The sequence below is a fragment of the Aricia agestis genome, chromosome 3 (genome assembly GCF_905147365.1).
Source record: "Aricia agestis chromosome 3, ilAriAges1.1, whole genome shotgun sequence".
In the NCBI taxonomy this organism is placed as follows: Eukaryota; Metazoa; Arthropoda; class Insecta; order Lepidoptera; family Lycaenidae; genus Aricia; species Aricia agestis.
In genome coordinates, this window is record NC_056408.1 from 22,517,447 (window position 1) to 22,538,170 (window position 20,724).

The following is a 20,724-nucleotide window of genomic DNA, read 5'->3' on the forward strand; positions in this document are numbered from 1 at the left end:
TATTATCGTTTTGTGCATATGACTCGTTTAATACCAAAAACAGCGATTAATATTGTTAATCGATATAATATTGCAAAATATTTAAAAAACAAGAACATCAAAATATAAATTGAGATTCGCCACTAACTTTTTCTTCTCAAAACTAAACAAGTCAAAAGCACAATTAAACAATTTTCACGTCGTAAGCCAACAGCGGTCGTAATATCGATTTGAAAATCACTTTCAATTTGAGTACCATACCACAATATACAGATTAAGAATAGGATATATTACTGCAATGTTTTGACTGTAGAGTGCAGCACCAGCAGACAGTAAATAAAGAGTATTGTTCGACTGACAACACTTCTGTTAATATTCTGATATGACGTGTGTAAGATGTCGGATTATTTACTGTATGTTCTAGTAGCGCCCTCTGCTCCTTTGCGTAATATTACACACATTTTTTATCGTTTCAACTTGAGAAGTATATTTTAAAGTTTTCTATCATACGGAACATGTAGAAAGGCACTTAAATAAATATTACCAACCACAGAGATAGATTAAGATAGATACCGCATGTCGCTCCAATTGCATGAAAATGAGCGTGTCACTTTTTTCCTTCCTACTGTGACGTACGGATGATAAGAAACGTGTCCACTATCTAGGCCAACGTTTCTATTTCTACAGCTCAATACGGCACTTTTAGGCATTTAGGCATTTTTTAAATTTCGATTGGCGTCCGATTCCGATAGCAGACTAAAGAACAGACTTTCGAAAGACGGAGCATGCGAAGTACATACACATGCGGTATCTATCTTGATCTATGCCTGTGTTACCAACGCAGCTCGCAATGTGGGTCAAGAATTACAAAGTCAATAAATAATTGAGGCATGGAATTTACAAATGGGCTAAGTGCCAAAAAAAGCAAAATTTAAATTTTACCTTTCAAAGGATCTATGTTGTGCTGCCATTTCATGTCATAGGTGCAAAGTGCCTACAACATTTTATTCTAATTTTGGTAATTTTTCATAGATGGCGTTGGGTATAAGTGCCAAAGATTTTTTCTTTACAAATGGGTCGCGCGTGTATTTGATCGTAGTAAATGTCAAAGTCAAAATAATCGTTTGGTGGTGATTTGTCAATGAATAAAAGTTTCTTTATTCATTGTGATTTGTTTGTTTGTTAAAATTTATATAATAGAGACTAGAGAGTATTGTGAAAATGAGTGATTCTAGTAAAACTAAAAATAAAACATTAATAAGAAAATCTTTGAAAGAAAGAGGAAAGAGTTATGTTAGCAGGAAAGGAAAAGTCATGCCGCCAAAAAAACCACCTTCTATGCTGGTTAGTACATTGTTTTTGTTTCTTAAAGTTGTTTAGTTTAATAATATCTTATCTTCGCTAATCAACTATCTTTGTTGCAGAAAATATGCAAATGTAAGAACCAATGCGATACAATAGACCATGACATGAAATTAACTTTATTTGACAAGTTCTACCGAGAAGGTTTAAAAACACAAAGAACATATTTGATGGGGCTGTTGCATCTGCATAACATTAAGCGACGCCGACATGGTAATTATGATGTACCATCTGAAAGTAGACGACAAGCTACTATTTTTTATTTTATACCTAAAGGTGATGGCACATTAGTACCAGTTTGCAAAAAAACATTCATGGATGTTTTTGCGATTTCTAAAAAAGAAATAGAGACAATGATTCGTAAAAAGAAGCATGGCGATACATCATTTACTGACAAAAGGACTTCACACCAAACATCAAAATATACTGAATTAGATGTGCTGAGAATTAAAGATCACATTAATATGTTCCCCCGAGATGAGAGTCATTATACACGAGCAAAAAGCTCAAAAGAGTATCTTAGCCCTGATTTGAATATACATAGGTGTTTTAAATCCTTTAATGAAATGCACCCTGATAACCAAGTATCATATAAGTTTTACAGAAAAATATTTTTGAGAGATTTTCCTAATTTAAAGTTCAAGAGACCTAGGACTGATACTTGTAAAGTTTGTGATCGCTTGTCGGCAACAGTGTGTTCTCAAAATTCAGGTAGTCGGTCTGCAAAAATTGCTTTAGAACTACATCACCGGAAAGCAGAAAAATCCCGTGAGCAAATGGGCATAGATAGGCAGCAGTCTCAACTACCAGGTAGTACTACTGTCACACTAGCCATAGATCTTCAGCAGGTGCTCTTCGTGCCCACTCTAACTCACTCAGAGATGTTTTACAAACGGCAGCTTAGCTGTTATAACCTATGCATCAATGTGGCTGATATTGGGAACTCTTTCATGTGTCTTTGGCATGAAGGAATCTGTAGCAGAGGAGGCAATGAAATAGCGTCATGCCTACTGACTTTTATAAATAAAGGAATAATTACAAAAAAGGACCATCTTATAATATGGTGCGATAACTGTGTCGGCCAAAATAAAAACAGAATGATGCTTTTCTTATTGATGTATTTAGTGGCAAATGGCCACTTTAAATCAATCGAACAGAAATTTTTAATAACAGGTCATAGTTTCCTACAGTGTGATAGAGACTTTGGAATCATAGAAAAAAGAAAAAAGGTTATGAAAAGTTATGTACCTCAGGACCTAAAAAAAGTAATTTCTGGTGCAAAAAATACAGCAAAACCTTTCCAGGTGATTGATATGACAAGTGACTGTTTTTTTGACCTCCAAGCTGCTGCAGATGACATAATTGTGACTAAAAAACTGAATATCTCAACAGCATCTCGGTTGTTAGTAAGGGAAGATAAGCCAGGTGTAGTGCATGTAAAAGAAAATTTAGGAGACTTGGAACCATGGAAAGAAATAAATGTATTGAAAAGAGGGAAATCTATTTCAGACTTAAAAAATGTGGAGTTACGTCGACTTGTGGCTAAAAATACTATAAGCAGAGAAAAGAAGAAGGACTTAGAAAGTATGATTGAATACTTGCCAGAAAATTATCAAGAATTCTACAGGAATTTGTGTAATAACTAATTATTTCAGAATATTGGCACTTAGCCCCAACAATAATTAACATGGTAATTAGCCCATATGTAAAGCAAATATCTTGTCATTTGACCCATTTCTTTATTGATTAAAATAATATTGATTTGTTTTCAGAAATAACTTACTACTAATATTATTAAATGGTACATGTGTAAACAGTACCTATTTGATTTCTGTTTTCATATTATTAATCCAAATAAAACGTTGATTGAAAAGCTAATGCATTTTTATTCAATTTCTCAATAATTTTATTTTGGCACTTAGCTCATTTGTAAATTCCATGCCTCAATTAATAACCTCTTTTTTGTCGGTTAAAAATATTTAATAATCTACAACAGTAAACTACTCTGGCGCGACCGACAGTGCATCTCTCGTGGCGAATACGTATTGTCCCATACCTGTGAAATTTCAACTTAGACAAAAATGTTTTGACGCTTGAATGACATCTCGTAGGAAACACGGATAGAAGATTTTAGGTATATTCAACAGAATTTAAATTATTATTAGATACCTTGTACCTTGTTTCTTCACCAGACCTGCAATATAGAGCAGTCTACCCAAAAGAACTCTGACATTGGCAGCTCACTGAGGCCGCCATAAAAAAAGAAGAAGAAGAAACAAACCAAAGAACTATCCTACTTTCAGGTCAGCCTTACTGCATGGTGCTGGTGATTGCTATTCGCCTTTCATAACACAATACAATGACATTTATATATCCTCGACAAGTCCCTATGTTTACTGAGTCTTGAAATAGAATATAAGTAGGATGTATTCGATGGACAAAACTTGACGTCTCATAAATCGCCGTTTATTGTATTAATTGTTTTATATATTTTATGCAGACAAAAATACGTATTCGCCAAGAAACTAAACACGCACAATGTAGCCTCGTACCCATTATACTCCATTTAAATTTAAACAAAAATTTAACTCGATCGAATTTACACGTAAACATTTAAATTAATAGTACTGTAATCGCCTTATGACAGTTTTGTTTACACATATTATATCAACATTATTTAAAATAGCTAATAGTCACTGAATTGACGCCGAAATGGCGCTAGTCATAAAGATAGTGAATAAACAGAAGCCACTTATTATCAACTGTTTTGATTAGGATTTTTTAAAGATAAGACTCTAAATGTATTTCTTGTTGAGTGATAGCGATAAGCATATTTTATTTTCTTCAGCGTTTAGAAACATTTTGGCTGGCGGTGCAGTCGATAACACTGTTCAGTGAGAATTTAAATTCGGAATAAATTCAATTACAGATAAAACCTAAGTCTATTCGTAGACGTATGACGTATTGAACGGCGCAGCATTTATATAAAAATAATTTACGTACTAACTAATAAATAGAAAAACCTTTGAGATAGATCGTCATTCAATGGAATCGATTTAACATGTCATAAAATAAGTAGCAAATTGCTATAAATAAAACTAGTAACACTAGAACGCTCCCCGCAAAAATACATCCAAAACTAAATACAATTTGTGCCTGCGACGACGCTACAGGGCCAGCACCCGCCGTTTTCACAATTTCAATAATAAATTATTAAATAAGCGATTTAAAAACTATAACATTTAAATAATTCTAAATACAAATTGTGGCCTCACATCAACAACAGAAGTGGAATGGTAGCCAAAAACAACATCATTGTGTCGCGTGCACGGGCGACCGAGCGGCGCGCGTCCATCTCGCTCTGTTATTGCTATCCTTGTCTATCTAACCCGACGTCGGCGGCCGGTCGTGTGCGAGCGCGTGCGGCGTGTAGCGCTGTCTTCGTACCCGGGGCGGGGGCCACGCGGGTCCCGGCGGCCGGGTCGTCTCGGGGCCGAGCGGACCCCGCGCGGCGCTCAACTGTCCTCCGCGGAGTTGCCGGAGCCGGGGTGTCGGGACACGTTCTCCTTCCTGTGGTTGTTGTCGATGTTCAGCAGACACCCCACCGCACCGAAGTAGCTGGAATCACATGGCCACCGGTTAGTCCAAATTTGACCGTAACGAAGAATTTTTGCTTTAACTATTACTAGCTAAATATTCAGTTATTTCATGCCAAATGTATAATATAATAATGTTAGGCTGATAAAAAATGTAATTGTAAATAGACAAAACCAAACTAACCCTTCGTGCTCTAAGAACAGCGCCTTGAGCGCGCCGCGCGACCAGTACGCCATCGCGTACGACAGCAGCTTCATGGACAGCGGGTTGACGCGGAGGAAGTTGCCGCAGAAGACCACCCGCTCGAGGCGCTCGTTGGAGGCGCAGAGGCGGGCGATGGAGCCGATGTTGTTGGTGATGGTGACGAGCGTCGCGCGCGCCAGGTCCGCCCGGGAAACGCGCGCGCGCCGCTCCGCCGAGCACATGTGGCCGAAGCTACTGGCGACCAGGTCCGCCCGCAGGCCGAACCGCGCATAGTCGCCGCCGTAGATGTCCTTGATGAGCTTGTCGACGCTGGTGTTGTCGCCGTCCGCCGCCAGCGCGATCGCCTCCTCGAAGCTGCTGCAGCCGGCCAGCAGACAGCACAGACCGAGGAACGTGCCGCCGCCCAGGCTGGTAAAAGTTTTTGCTTAGATGGTATTAGGCAATTGCAACGAGGCAATAAAGAAACATACATACATGCAGTTAAAATAATGCTGGTACGCGAAACGATAAACGCGCATTATGATAACTTCGAACCGTGTTTCAAGTCATTTTGTAGAGTTGTTCGTTATACTCTAGATAAGTCTTTCTAGCACAATATGTAAAAAAAATAGTTTGGTCTCAATATAATATTTTGATCGTGTTGCTTCTACAGTCAAAAAACAAGCTTCTTGGTAGTGCAGTCGGATAAAAAAATCAAGTCACCTAGTGCCGGATACGCGGTAGAAGTCGTTGGGTGCGTTGACGACGAGCATGGAGACGCCGCTGCCGATGTTGACGAGCAGGAACGGGTACGGCGCCGAGAAGTCGAACGGCTTGCGCACATACTGCGACAGGCACGGCTCCAGGTATGGCGGCTGAGGTTAATTGAATAAAGATGACATAAATATCTTATTAAATGTTCAAATCGAATTACCTAAAGCCAGAAACATGGTATCACTGTAAACTGCTTGAGGAGTATTGAATCAGTTTACCTGTCCTGCGTACTGACCGCAGTATGCAGATACTGTCATATGGCGTGCATATTGACCATGCAGAATACTGAGCGCACAATAAGCTGTATGGCATGCTTGCTGACCGCAGTGTGACACACAAATCCTGGTTGTTATTTAGCTTACTATACGCTGTTACTGTGCGCATTGACCGCAGTGTGACGTACTGACCAAGCGGCGTACTGAGCGCACTATACGCTGGTCGCTGTCATAATATGTCGTACTGACCGTGTCGGCGTCGCGCATGTCGTCGGGCGCCGCCCAGTAGTAGCACTCCTGCGGGTTCATGCTGTCGACGTACAGCACGCCCGCGATCAGCGCGTCCAGCTCGTCCACCTTCGACAGACGCATGTTCACCTCCTGGAAAATGGACATTTTTATTTAATTATACGAAAATTTTCAATGATCTCTTAAAAAAAGCTACCTACTCCTATCCATTGATAATTCCATTTTTTATACAAGGTCTGAGCACCAACATTTGATAATATACTTATCCTCAGTATTTAAACACTAGTTAGATACTTCGCTCGAAAATACTATATAAATAATAATAATAAATCCTCATACAATTTCGATGCAAAGAAAAAAAAATGACCTAATTTGTGAGTTACTGGCGAATTACCTTAATGAAGTCCTCCTCGAACTTGTAGGCGCCGCCGCCGGTGGCGTAGATGGTGTTGACGAGCGCCGCCATGCCCTTGGAGCGCGCGAGCTGCAGGAACGCGCCCACCTCGCTCGTCGGGAACCTGATGAAGTGCAGCGTGCCCCGACGGCCGCGGATCGTCACGTTGTCCATCTGGAATGGGCACACGAGTAAGAAACATAGTGATCAGCGCAACAGCTCCGAGAAATCAGGGCTGAGAAAGGGAATGCAGGTTGACACTTCTTTTGTGAACAGGACTCGAACTTGAATCGAAATCATATTGACCAAACGTCAATCTTCTCGATACTGGTTAGTTAAAAATTGATAAGTGTAGATGGCAGGAGTACCAAAAATAAATGCGATACAGCACTAGGCTGTAGCGAAGCAACGCGTCACTTCACGTTCTATAGTAATGCCGTTTTGTATCGCAAGTCGCGACTGCAGCTTAGCTCATAGGATTTCATACACATATCTGGCCATGACGTGTCGCGTCGCTCCGCTGCTGGCTGCAGCACAGTGTCGCCTAGTGCGGTCTCACCTTTAGATATAAATAATGGGACATATTACTGCAATGTTTTGAAACTAGAATGCAGCACCGGCATAGAAAATGAACAAAAAGTTTGACGTTTAACAACTTTGCTGTCAATATTCTGATGTGTCGTGTGCGACATGCCGGATGACTGTGTGTTTGCCGGATGCTAGTATCGCCCTCTGCTGTCTCGGTTGCGTCAGAAGTAATTTACCTGCAGATGCACGTCCCGGCGGCCGGTCTTGCCGTAGGCGGAGTTGCGGGTGAGGTAGCGGCGGATGTTCTTGAGCACCTCGGTCTCGCGGTCGAGCTCGCGGCGGTTCGTCTCGCGCGGCTCGAAGTACACCAGCTTCGTCAGCGTGCCGCCGATGTCCATGCCGAACCACGGCATCGCTGGAGTAACACAATAAAAATGAGACGTAAGAAATAACATAAAAAGATAATCAGTGGCGGCCTTACCCATCGCGAGGCCCCGGGCGGCAGGTCTTTGCGAGGCCCTTTAGCCGTATGTCCACCGCCGCCGACACCGGGACCTCACCGACAAAAATTCAAATAAAATGCCACTTTGTGACATTTTGCTTGACGCGAGGTAATGCAAGACTCGACCCCGGGCGATTGCCCTGTTCGCGACACTCTAAGGCCGAAACTGAAGATAATACAGTAACTGAATTGTAGTGTGGTGGTAGTTGGTACCCCCAACTATACTCCACTCGGGCTAACTTGTCGCTAGTGGTCATTGACTCCCTGTCAAAAACTTGTCATTTTCCATATAAACCGCGATTGACAATAAAGTGTCAGATTTTGTTTATCGTGGTTTTATATGGAAAATGAAACATTTTGACAGGGTGTCAATGACCGCTAGCGACAAGTTAGCTCGAGTGGAGTATAGCGCCACAATCCTGCATTGCTCTAGCGAAGTATCTGAGATCGGTAGGTCCGAAATGACGTCAGTGGGCTTCGGCCTGACCGAGCATGTGTCTCGCTCAGTCAGAAGGTCTTCCCTTTCGGCCGCCACGTATATTCCATTATAAGTAGTATAGTAATTTAAACAGCGAAAACGTAACTCCGTTATCGGTTAAAAGGTTAAATTAAGTTTAAAACCAATCTCTGATTGGGGACTTTAATACTTGGTCAGGCGCCAAATTCAGTTACAAGCGAAAGAATCTTAACTTTTGTAAAACACTGATCAGCACTTAATATTATGCTTTACTTTGTTTTTTTTTTTTAATATTATTTTAGAAACTAATTCAAAAGGCGACATACCATCAATGGGATTCATTTTATTTACTAAAATTATCACAAACACAACTTCACTCAAGGTAGTGAGATAATACAAAAACAATACCACAGTAGTAATAATTATCGACTAGCAATAATACATATGGATAAGCAACGATAATATTACCTAATTTACCTATATCATATAATTAATCAAGATTACATAAGGCCGATACGCCCAGGCGGTCACATTCTTATTGCGTTGCACAATCATATTATCTGCAGTAGGTGATAAAGGATTTTTGTCATATTAGAGACAGATAAAAAATAATATTGTAATAATATGGTAAAACCTTGTAGTACACACTGTACACTTTGTATACTCTGTGGATCATCGCTATGAAAACTCATCCCAAAGTGCTATGTATCCTGAAACAGCAATACAACAGGTGTTTGAAAGAAATTTTGTATATGGTTAACAGATAGCAGATAGTGTGCAATATTTGCTGTCAAGCGCCTGTTGCTTTGTTGCCTTTTTCGGGTTAAAGCAATAGCTGTAGCACCCTTTTTGAAATGAATAAAAAAAAAACGCTTTCAAAACCCACCATAGACCCAAAGGGTGATTATGTATCTTGTGGCTTGTTTGTTTGACATGGCTAAGGTCAGTGTATAGACATATACTGAGAAGACAGTTTACGCCTCCAATGTCCATCGAGGAGTGGGTCAATAAGAGGTCAGCTTGTTATATTCACAATATTGATTTGGAATAAGGGGTGAGCAATGAGCATGATATATTCAATATTCATATTCACTGTCATAATATTGATTCATATGTTTTGATTGTTACATATTATGTTCAAACAGTAGCCATTTCCGCGATTAGTGTCATCAATAGACGGAGTTACTCAAGGTTTCAATGACAATACGTTGGCCAAACACATTGTACACATGAACTTTTTGGTCCATTCAGTTGCACTTGATTTTAAAGTGCGCAGCCTATGCTACTAGGCTCTTGCTAGTAAAAATAATTACGCAGAGTATAACTATTCAAAATGCGCCATCTTTTTCGTATCTATTACTATTTTATGCCCGACCATGACAAGCATAATATTTATTCGCTGTTTGTAGTGTATTGGGTTCATACTTCATGTCTCGTGCGCTAGTGACATAAAATGACAGTGACTTTGACAGACGTCAGAGAGGGTCAACAAGATGGCGAGTGCGCTGCCGAGCCAAATCTATGTAGAAATACTCTAAGTATGGCGAGTCTACACTGTTAAAATATTATTAGAGTTAAAGGGGTTACTATTCAATAGCGTTTTCGGCATTCGGGCAGGGCAGACAGGACAGGCCGAATGGATACGGAAATAGCCGAACAAAACCGGTGATCTACGAAGCACTTAGACTTAGTACTAGTAATACGTAGTAATTTAAACTTCGGCTATTTTCGTATCCATTCGGCCTGCCCTGCCCCAGGCAGTTCTAGATGACGAAAACGCTATAAGACACTTACGTGGTGCGTCAGTGTCGGGGGGCGGGGGCGGGGCGGGGGGCGCGGTGTCCGCCATGTTGCCGCTGTCGTGGGGGCGGGGCTTGTACGGCCGCTGCCGCACGCGCTTCAGGCGGATATTTCTGGAAAGGTTTAATCGATTAGATACTATATTTTCAATGTAAAGTCAATACAAAAAATACTATAATATATTCCATGTTAAGTCAATACAAAAAATACTGTTAAAAACTTGACTATTTCTGTTTAACGTAAGTCGTAAAATACAAATGCAAAAAAGGGGTCATAAAAAGCACAATTTTACAACGAAGATGTGGCTTGTACGTTTTGTTTGTACTACGCAAATGATATACTCGTTTTAAGTCGGCACTACATATAGGCGAACGCGTTGGCCGACGCGTTGGCCGGCGCGCTGGCCCAATGTGTAGAACAGGCGAAATACCTACCTAACCTTAACCATTGGGCCAGCGCGCCGGCCAGCGCGCCGCGTTCGCCTATATTATGTATTGCCGACATTATGTGCATAATATTTGAAAGAACGAGGGAAACGTCGATTCAATTTTTAAGAGGATTCCACACCGCCATTTTTTCCATACAAACGTTGTCCCCTGTTTCCTCCCTGGATAATGCTAGTAGAGTTATAATTTTTTTCCTGAATATCTACGGCCACTAATACAATGTCCCTATGTTTTCTTTTTTTTCATAATTTAATTATTAAATAAGATATGAACGTTCAAAAACCTAAAAAAATGGCCAGATTTTCCGCTGTGTTCAAACGTCCAGAAAACAGATTTGGCTAGATTATACAAAAAAAAAGCAAAACATAGGAACACAGCTCAAGCCTTTTTTTAATCTTTAATGAAAAAAGTAATTAAATCGGTTAAGTTTTGGAGAAGGAATCAGGGGACAACGAATCGTTGATTTTCTGGATTTTCTGCAGTTGTCTCTATCGCGTTCTGCGGTATAGGCTTGAGGTAAGGGAGACAGCTATAGATATTACACGTACTTTTTTTCATTTCTCTAGCCCCTGGTGTATCCTCTTAATTTCGTATTTAAGGTAAAAGAAGATAAAATTCAATTACCGTTTCAGATTATAGTAGCTATTCTTTATTAAGCACAAGAATTAATACAATTAAGCTACAATTAAGTAATTTACCTGATAGTGGTCTTAGAGGGAGAGCCAGCCCTGCGCTCGGGCCGGCAGGCCGCGAGGCACCCCTCACAACGATGTAGGCGCATCTGGAAACAAACATACATACTGTTAGTGTATAACATAATATATCCATGTTCTATACCTATAATAAAGCTGGAGCTGAAATGTATAAAATGAAGCTGAAGAGTTTGTTTGCTTAAGCGCACTAATCTCAGGAACTACTGGTTCCAATTGAAAGTTATTTTAGTGTTGGATAGTCCATTTATCGAGGACGGCTTTAGGCTATATAACATGACGGTGCAACCAATAGGAGCAAGGAATCAAAGGAAAATATCGAAAAAAAAAACTAGGAAAATTAATATTTAAACTCTCTCACGTATCACTGGACCGATTTTATTCTTATATAGAGTAGACCACACGGGAGCCGGGAGGACATCGACTACTTTGTTACGGGAAAATTTCCCGCGAAAACGACTCTAATCGAACTGTAACAGCTGCACTGAATATTCTACTTTATAATCAACAAGATCTTTTCATACCTATAAGTACCTCCTGCTATAAAAACAACGGAATCGTTAACGAGTTTAAGAGCTACACGTAACGTATACGCACATGCAAATGTTTACGTAAACAAATTATTCTAATTTATAAAATACGTAAGCAAACAACCAATTTAACGTTTCTTAAAATTGAAGCCGCATTAAAATTCATTATAAAAAACTAATTTAAAATTTATTATTCTTTTTAAATATGTATAAGCTGCCTTAATTTATATACAGTGTACTTTTCACGGGCGAAAAAACTAAAAACTATGCAAAATGCGTTGTCAAGTGGTCATTCGTAACCGCTATACCTACCTAATTACTAAAAAAAGTATAAGTACCTAAACTATATAATATTATTTTGTACTATTCATATATTATGTGTAGTTACTCGCAAAAAAACTGCTCTAGCATCATATTTTATTTTAAGACCCTTCCTACTTACAACTTGCAGAGTAGGTAATATTTTATTTTAAATAATAAATTATGATTTATGGTCAAACATTTCTGTATCAACTATCAACCTACAAAAAGATTGGTGTGGAATTGTGAACTTTAATTATGAAATTATGTACCTATCTGTAATTTTTTGTGGGCTAATACACAAATGGTTAACAGGGTCCATATAATATGGTGCGAAAATGGTTCTTCCGACTGTACTTCAGACGAAAATCTAATCTCTCGTAAGTCGTAATACTTCCCATAAATAAAATTGCGCATATTTTCACTTTATCGTGTGTGTTAAAGCAATTATTATTTTATCGAATTCGCTAATCGCTGGTATCAAAGTTTTATCGGATCCGCCACAGGGCTGTGGTCTGTGGGGGTTATCACTCGGATAAAGCTAAGTTTTCGTTAATATTTACATAACAGAGTTATACTTTAGAGGTAATTCTGGAGTCATCTACATTTCGGGCTTTTACCATAATAATTTTCAAAAGATTCTACCAGCTCTAAAGTTTACCAGTTGTCCGCTAGCCACATTTATATCAATCAAAACTGTTTAAAAAAAGAAAACTTTTCATAATTTTCTTTCTAACCAAAAATTCTTCACACAATTTGGTCAATTAAAAATTCTGCCAGGTTTTGAACCACCTCCCCAAAGTATTTTATATTTTGTTGTTCTATATAATATATAATATTATATCTACAATAGTTTCCTGATTATCCTCGACGCGGCTGGCTCTGTCTATAGTTGTATACATTTCGCGGCCTACCTTACACCTATACATGTTAGGAAGGTTATGGGCTGTAAAAATTAAGTAGAGGGAAAAGGTGATAATGTGGCCCCTGCAAATATTAAATTGGCCCCTTCAATATTTTAATGTTTTAACAACGATATATAATAAATATTTTTGGTACTTAGATACGTTTGTTTTAATTTTAGCAATAATTGTAATTTGGCCCCCACACATCACATGTGGTTCCAATGACAGAGCTGGAGAGCTATGGGTACAGTATTAAATTGTTGACTAATAGGCTATGTTATATTGTAGCCTGTGGTGACTATTATATTTGTGATTTTTGCCGTTAAGTTTCACTTGTGCAATACATTAAATATTAAATCCTAACAAGGCATTACTTAACGGACCTTAGAAAATTAAACAGACTGTCAAAATACTTATGTCCCACAGTAAAAATTTAACAGCGGATTAGTAAATGCAATGTTAAGTCAGGCCTGTCCCACTCGCGAGAATAGGTATCGGACTGTAAGTACCACCCGCGGGTCACTCAGTAGGGACTCACAAGCGAGCGGTGACGCACGCGCAAGATTTTTCGTCGCGTATCTACTGTTTACTGATCATAGAGGAATTTTATTCATGTGTGACAAAATCGTTATAAATCTTATAAAAATGAACAATTAAGAAAGGCCAATGAAATATGTATTTGAATAAGGTATTTAAATACAAAAAGTAGATAAAAACTATACAAACATAGCAAATAAACCAATTTCATACAAAGAAACGCACAAACTACACAGAAATAGACACAAGTTACTATGTTTAAATTGTAAAAGTTTCCTGCACTATAATCGAATATATAAAACTACTATAAAATATAGGTTGGGTTACTAAAATTTTATATTACTATAAAAAGGTTTGCTATTCATACCAATAGTAATTAAAAAAGAATATTTTGTTTTCTAAAAGGCGAAAACCTTGATTTCGTCAGAAAAGGTACGAGTTATGCGATAGACAGAGAGCGGACATGTAGGTGAATATAATTGTAGGCACCTAGAGTCTGGCCAACGAAAGCTGAACCAAGCGAACCGCGGCAAATTTAAAAATTATTTATATGGTATCACATAATGTAGTAGGAAAAAAGATTTAGATCATTTTCTGCTGATGCTAGATATTATATTACTCCAATGTGCAAAAAATTATGCACCTATAAAAGAAAAGTCTAACATAAATTATAGCCTATACTGACTTAGAAAATATATTGCTAACTAAGCCTAAAACTAAGCCTAGTAGAATTGTTTCGAAACCGGTCGTGTTTTTAGCTAATTTTTAGCTAATTAGTAATAATAATAAATGAATATAGTGGAAAAAGTGCACGTAAAATAATTGTGTTTTATTTGTGTTTTTGTCTAATCATACCGATTAGACAAAAACACAAATAAAACACAATAACGAGAGAGTAGAATATTCGATGGGTAATTAGGTCACAATGGTATGGTGGAAACTTTCCTGTTTCTCATCCGAATCTTCGTGAAGATTTTCAATAAAAATACCATTTATTAAAATAAATAACATGTCATGAAAAATTAAAAGATCATAAGAGTATAAAATAATAATTATGACCAAGTACCTATCAAGATCATGAAATCGTGCAACCGCAAATCATCGACTGGCAGAATAGTGTTGCCAGTCAAAATAAATGCTTGGTTCAGCTTTCGTTGGCCAGACTCTAGCACTGCGTGGTCGGAATTTGAACTTAATAGTATCGTAGCATGAGTCGTTATTTCTTTAAACGGGTTTCGCAAGTGAGACTTCTGTTGGTACTACTAATATATATTCTGTGGTTAAGTGAACAACGAGTGAAAATCAATTCGTTCATTCTTGTTATAAGGCGACGAAATTCCAATGTACAAGATTAATACATGTTTGCTGCAATGTGTCACTTTCTTCCTTATTAGTATAATAGTAGATAATGCAACCAAATTAAAATATCACTGATCACATACATTTATATGAAGAACTATTATAGTTACGCTACAATAGTTCTTCTTAATTTACCAGGTTAACAATTATTATCTGTCAGCTGAAAACATGAATCATAATACAAACTTTTATTTACATATTTCGGTTTGGTAATTTTGATACAAGTTAGTATATTTGCAATGTCAAGGAAAATCCGAAGGCTGAATTTTTGACACAGTGAAAATAAATAATTATTCATAACTATGAAAATAATTAATAATAAGGACGTAGCGGAAACATGGCGGAAAGACTCAAAAGTCAAAACAGATTCTTTTATTGATATTGAATATTATTGTCTTTGAAAGTTGTTATTTTGACTCATATAACAGCCTGGTAAATATTTAACGGACCTCCACAGCAGGAATTAAATTTAACACCGTGTTAGGTGATTTAACATGACAGGGCTTAGGGCTTGGTGGAACGCTCGATAGCTCTAACAGGCCATTAACTGATTTAACAAGCCATTATTTATTTAACATTGCTTGATGAAACTGGGTCTAAATGTGACATCCCCCGGGGGTTCACATTACCATCACTCTCTCAAAATACCAAAATACCAACAGTTTCTGACTCCTACATTTTTTAAATAATGCTTGATAAACAAAGTGGGGGGGCCACATTACACCTTCTCCTTTATATTTTAGTGGGATTTTTTGCTCTTTAATAAAAAGTCCTTAGTTCTCTACATTCGTACGTAAATTTGTCTAATCTACGTTACTATGTATTAAATCCTACGAATAATAAAAACTGAGGAAGAGTAACTGTGTCAAAAAATTTGTTCCGCGAGATACAAAAAGAGACCCGAATACATGCATACTTTATGCAAATAGAGACCCGAATACATGCAAGAATTTTGTGCTTAAGTAATTATAGAAGTGACAATAATTATTGTCAATGGCTTTATTTCGTGAGTGTTATGGTGCCTTCTCACGGCGCGTATTATCGCAAGCCGCGCCGCGCCCGCTCGAGCCACGCGCCGTGTGAAGGGGTGGCTCGGGCTGGCTCGAGCAGGCGCGTTTAATATCACGCGCCAGCTCGAGCCACGCGCCCTAAGGAAGTGGTGGCGTGGTTGCGTTCTCACGGCGCGTGCTACCACGAGCCGCGCCGCGCCCGCTCGAGCCACGCGCCGTGTGAAGGGGTGGCGCGGCGCGGCTCGTGCAGACGCGTCCCGCAGGGCTAAAATGGTCACATTTAGCAATTCCTCTCAATCAATTCAGCAAATGAATTGTCAAAACTGTCAAACTGACAAATGTCAAATCAGTACAAAAATACAGAAATGAATTGCAAGCAGAGTTGCATTTTGCGATTTTAGAAAAATGAATTATGTTATGATTAATATCATGATTCTTCAAAGCGACCATTTTAGCCCGACAGATCCGATTAAAGTCGGTAACTTCAAAGGCGCGGCTTGGGCAAACAGGCGAGCACGAGCCACCCCTTCTCACGGCGCGTGATATCACAAGCCGCGCCACGCCGACAAAAATTCAAGTAAAATGAAACTTTATCAACACGATAATAGATATCATTTTGCTCTAAGTCACTTCATTAAATAAGTAAATTTTAATGAAATGCAACTTTATTCAGTGGGCAACTAGGTTGCATTTCAATCTATGCCGCTAATTTTATTAAATTAAGTGTAATTCACTCATTTGATAACAGATGCCGCTGCTTGGCGGCTACATCGCGCTATAGCTAGCACGAAGATTTTTATTATAGGTGATTAACTACCTAATATGAAACTCTTTTCACTTACACTCATTCTTGGTGTTGTAAAGTTATCACGCCAGAGGGATTTAAGTCCCAGGGTGGGATAGTGGATACCCTGGGGGCTGGGACTAAATTCCTATGGCATGTATTGGTCCTCATTGGTCCTTGGTGGCAGTTCATTCCTGAGTTTTACAGTGCATGGCAGGATGTTACGCAAAAAATGCACGGTGGAAGACTGCCACTCACCAAGGTGATGAGGATTGATGATGGTATGTTTTTCGCGTGGAATGATGACGAAAGCTTGCAGGATGTACGATTCCGAGCAAAAATAATTGCTCAAAACCTTCCCAGTTCCCCGTGATGCTATACTAATTTTATAATTCACAATGATAATAATTATTATGTTTCCACTCGTACTGGTGGTAGAATGACGCTTCTTTTCGAGCACAACACATCACGAAATCCGTCTGTACGGCTACCCTGGGGCTGGGACTAAAATCGCTCTGGCGTGATAATTCTACAACAACAAGAGTGAGTGTGAATGGAAATAGTTTCATACTAGTTAATCACCTTATACCTATAACAAATATCTTCGTGCTAGCTATAGCGCGATGTAGCCGCCAAGCAGCGGCATCTGTTATCAAAATAAAGGAATTAAACTTAACATAATAAAATTAGCGGCATAGATTGAAATGCAACCTACTTGCCTATTGAATAAAGTTGCATATTATTAAAATTTACTAATTTTACGTAGTGACTTAAAGCAAAATGATATCTATTAGCGTGTTAATAAAGTTTAATTTTACTTGAATGTTTGTCAGCGTGGCGCGGCTTGTGATATCACGCGCCGTGAGAAGGGGTGGCTCGTGCTCGCCTGTGGCTCGTGCTCGCTCGTAATAGCTGGCTCGGCGCGGCGCGGCTTGTGATATCACACGCCGTGAGAAGCCAGCCTCAGTGTTTCGTAGCTGTTGTCATAATATTTTAGTGTGCGAAAACTGAAAAGGAACCAAATTCAAAACGATTGAAGTATGGGAGTAAAGTTTACTTAGTTTTTATTACTCGTAGATTAAAACGTACATAAACGCGCATGTACTTATGTAAATGAGTTATGTAAGCGTTAGGTAAAGTGTATCGGTGGTCCGGGGCCTCCGGGGGTCAGAGCTGCTAGTGGCTACTGCTGCTACACCTCACTCAAGGTGACCCCGCGGCCCGCAAGGTGCGTGGCCTCTGCAAGTGTACCGAATACCGAATACCAATATGACGTGAATGATATCAATTCAAATTTCATCAAAATCGTCACATTCACTTTGGATAGTATTTGATGCAACTAGGGTTGCCATCCGTCCGGATTTCCCCGGATTTGTCCTAGTTTGAAGGGCGCCGGGTTTTTGAAAAGTATCCGGTTGAAATCCGGACACTTTTGCTGAGAGAAATCCAACTTTTTAACCAGGCAGTAATTAACGAAAGATCAAAACTCGCTAAGCATACACACGGTTTCTAGCACGGACTTGAGTTAGTCAGATTTTTACAAATTCTTGTTGGAAAAGCAAAAATTGGCAAGACGTTATCGTAATTACTGTTTAAGAGGTGTCCGGGGAAATAACCACATTTCGGCCAAATGGCCGGGAATTTTGTCGTGCCTGACCGGCGCAGCGAATTTGGTTGATGGCAACCCTAGATGCAACCAAATAAATAATATGCTCGCCAAACCTTAAGTTATAGAAGTAAAGAAACACAAAAGTTTCTTGGAGCTGTACAAGATAATATGCGTGCAACATCAATTGTTTATGGAGTTGATAACAAGATTTATATTTTATTATTTTGAGATCATAACAACGACAGGGTTGAGGGTATGTGAGGAACTAAGGAACTTCTATTTATTAGAAGAGAATTCAATCTTCAATCGGTTTGTTCTCTACATGGCCTGAAACACTAAACAGATTCCTAGACTTTTATTGATAAAACTCTGATACTTAACACGTTATCAATGATAATATTAAAGCAAGTACACTCAACACTGAATCATAAGGTCCTTACGATTCAGACTGTTTTAAACTTGATATACTTTTTAAATCAACCTTTCTGACCTTAACTTCCTTAGAGGCTGAGCACACGGCTGCCCGCAATACAAACATATTATAAAGAACTAAATAACGTAATAATAATAATGAGCGATTCACGTCACTCTGACTGACGCTGACGCTTAATTTTTCAATATGCCAGTTGTTAGATAAGCATAGAGTTCTCCTCGATTTGATCCAGTCAATATTATGTTCAATTTCTGATTTTAGCAAATAAAAAATCATATGATAGGGAAAAGTATGAAAACAACATAATATTCTAAGTTAGTTCTCGCCCCAGTGGTAGATATCATTTAATTCATCAAGCTCCATACGCTCACCGGTGAACGAGACACGATAGAATATCTATTGTGTCTCGTTTTCTCACGATCGACGGGTTAAAGATTTTGAAAGTGTTATATAACTTATATTCTAACTATAATTTAGATATATAAATCACTAGATGGCGCCCGCAACTTCGTTGCGCCATCATTCGTTTACCACGCGGGAACCGTACATTGTTCCCTAATAAAAACTATCCTATGTCCTTTCTCGGGACTCAAAGTATCTCCATGCCAAATTTCAGCAAAAGATTTTTAAAAGAAGAAAGAGCAGCAAATTTCAATCGTGAAGAAGTAACAGACAGACAGACAGACAGACAAACAGACAGACATACTTTCGCATTTATAATATTAGTATGGAAGTATGGATTTTTATTAATTTCAGTTTGAAACTCTACAGTCTACATCAGTCTCCCTTGACCCGTAATTCGTCACCACAATCACTATTATTTTCGAGAACGTTATTCTTTTTCTTTGGAAAACACCGATTGCAGTAGAGTCGAGGAATTATTTTGCTTTCATGAACCAGTGTCGGTTGCAACACTAGTGTCGATGCAATCCGTTAACCTTTTGCTCCCCTAGAACAATCGCAGCGCGTGGTCTAATTATTTATTTATTAATACATTCAACCTAAAGTATACACTATACATTCATAGTGGATGTCAGGACGAATTCTATTTTTGCGCTATTCTATATTAGATTTATCGTGGGCTCTGACGCGGCGACCGAATCATGAAAATCTGTAACGAAGAAACCTACCATGCAGCGTTGCCAGACGTCCCGATTTTGGCGGGACGTCCCGATTTTTTCATCAAAATTAAATGTCCCGCGCGGGACAGGCTCAGTCCCGCTTTTCGGGGAAAGTCCGAACGTACGTGCAGCGTGCTGAGAAAGAAAGGTGCGTAATGAAGATAAGAGTGTGGGAGGTAGAGGGGTGGATTTTCTTTGGCTACTTTTGCTATCTATTGTCTCCACTGACATCCATTATACATGGTATAATGATGGAGGTCAGTGATTGTCCCGTAAACGTTATTTAAAGCAAATCAAAAGAAAAAAAAATCAAAAAATTTCGATTTTATACCTTTTTTTTTTACTTTGTCCCGCTTTTGACTGAAGAATCCCGCTTTTTCACTCAAAAAGTTCCAAAGTCCCGACTTGGCACAAAGAAAGTAACGCACACATTACTTCTGCGAGATCAACCAGCGTTGGTCGGGCGCATTCGCGCGAATTCGGGCAGAAGAGGACGAGGCGCGCGCGCCTTTTAAAATTCTCAGATATGTAATGTATATATATACCAGATATATATATATATATATATATATACCAGAAATGCTCGTTTAAAGATATAAGATTTACTTCATGTTATTTATTTCCTTAACATTTAGTAGGACCCTTCATGAAATTACCACCGATTTTTTACTGTCAAAGAAACGTATAGTATGTAAAAAAGTGAAGAAATTAAAAAGTGGCAACATCGTAGTGTCATCCCTTTCAAATCAATCTAAGAGAAAAGGGATGACGCTACGATGTTGCCACACTTTTTTGACAGACTATACGTAAAAACTACGGAAAGGAATTTCTTATTGACTATCAGGAACTAGGAAAATAGCTAGGTTTATTAGTGCAATCTCGTAGAATCTGTTTAGATTACCTAAGTCTTGAGCACCGGAAAACTTGTTGCAATTTTATG

The 20,724-nt window shown here is 38.8% G+C and overlaps 2 protein-coding genes and 1 long non-coding RNA gene across 5 annotated transcripts in view; 2 read left to right on the top strand and 1 right to left on the bottom strand.

Annotated features, from left to right (window-relative positions):
* The first annotated feature begins 1,121 nt into the window (after positions 1 to 1,121).
* On the top strand, positions 1,122 to 3,214 carry LOC121725671. Its single transcript, XM_042112714.1, has 2 exons — positions 1,122 to 1,323; positions 1,404 to 3,214. The coding sequence occupies exons 1-2, from the start codon at positions 1,201 to 1,203 to the stop codon at positions 2,985 to 2,987; spliced, it is 1,707 nt and encodes a 568-aa protein (XP_041968648.1). The 5' UTR covers positions 1,122 to 1,200; the 3' UTR covers positions 2,988 to 3,214.
* LOC121725674 (pantothenate kinase 3) overlaps positions 3,208 to 20,724 on the bottom strand; it is a 28,963-nt gene continuing 11,446 nt past the window's right edge. For 2 of the 3 annotated variants that reach the window (XM_042112722.1, XM_042112721.1), the window contains 8 exons: positions 11,185 to 11,267; positions 10,035 to 10,153; positions 7,518 to 7,696; positions 6,754 to 6,927; positions 6,360 to 6,491; positions 5,845 to 5,996; positions 5,122 to 5,550; positions 3,208 to 4,959 (listed from right to left, as the gene is read on the bottom strand). In XM_042112722.1, coding sequence (XP_041968656.1) covers positions 4,857 to 4,959; positions 5,122 to 5,550; positions 5,845 to 5,996; positions 6,360 to 6,491; positions 6,754 to 6,927; positions 7,518 to 7,696; positions 10,035 to 10,153; positions 11,185 to 11,267 — 1,371 coding nt within the window. In that variant the 3' untranslated portion in view covers positions 3,208 to 4,856. The remainder of the gene's footprint in view (positions 4,960 to 5,121; positions 5,551 to 5,844; positions 5,997 to 6,359; positions 6,492 to 6,753; positions 6,928 to 7,517; positions 7,697 to 10,034; positions 10,154 to 11,184; positions 11,268 to 20,724) is intronic. The other variant, XR_006035419.1, reaches the window with a different exon arrangement.
* Positions 4,454 to 15,127, top strand: LOC121725688. The gene is made up of 3 exons (XR_006035422.1): positions 4,454 to 4,528; positions 9,926 to 9,930; positions 15,105 to 15,127. It is a non-coding gene; the product is annotated as an uncharacterized LOC121725688 (long non-coding RNA).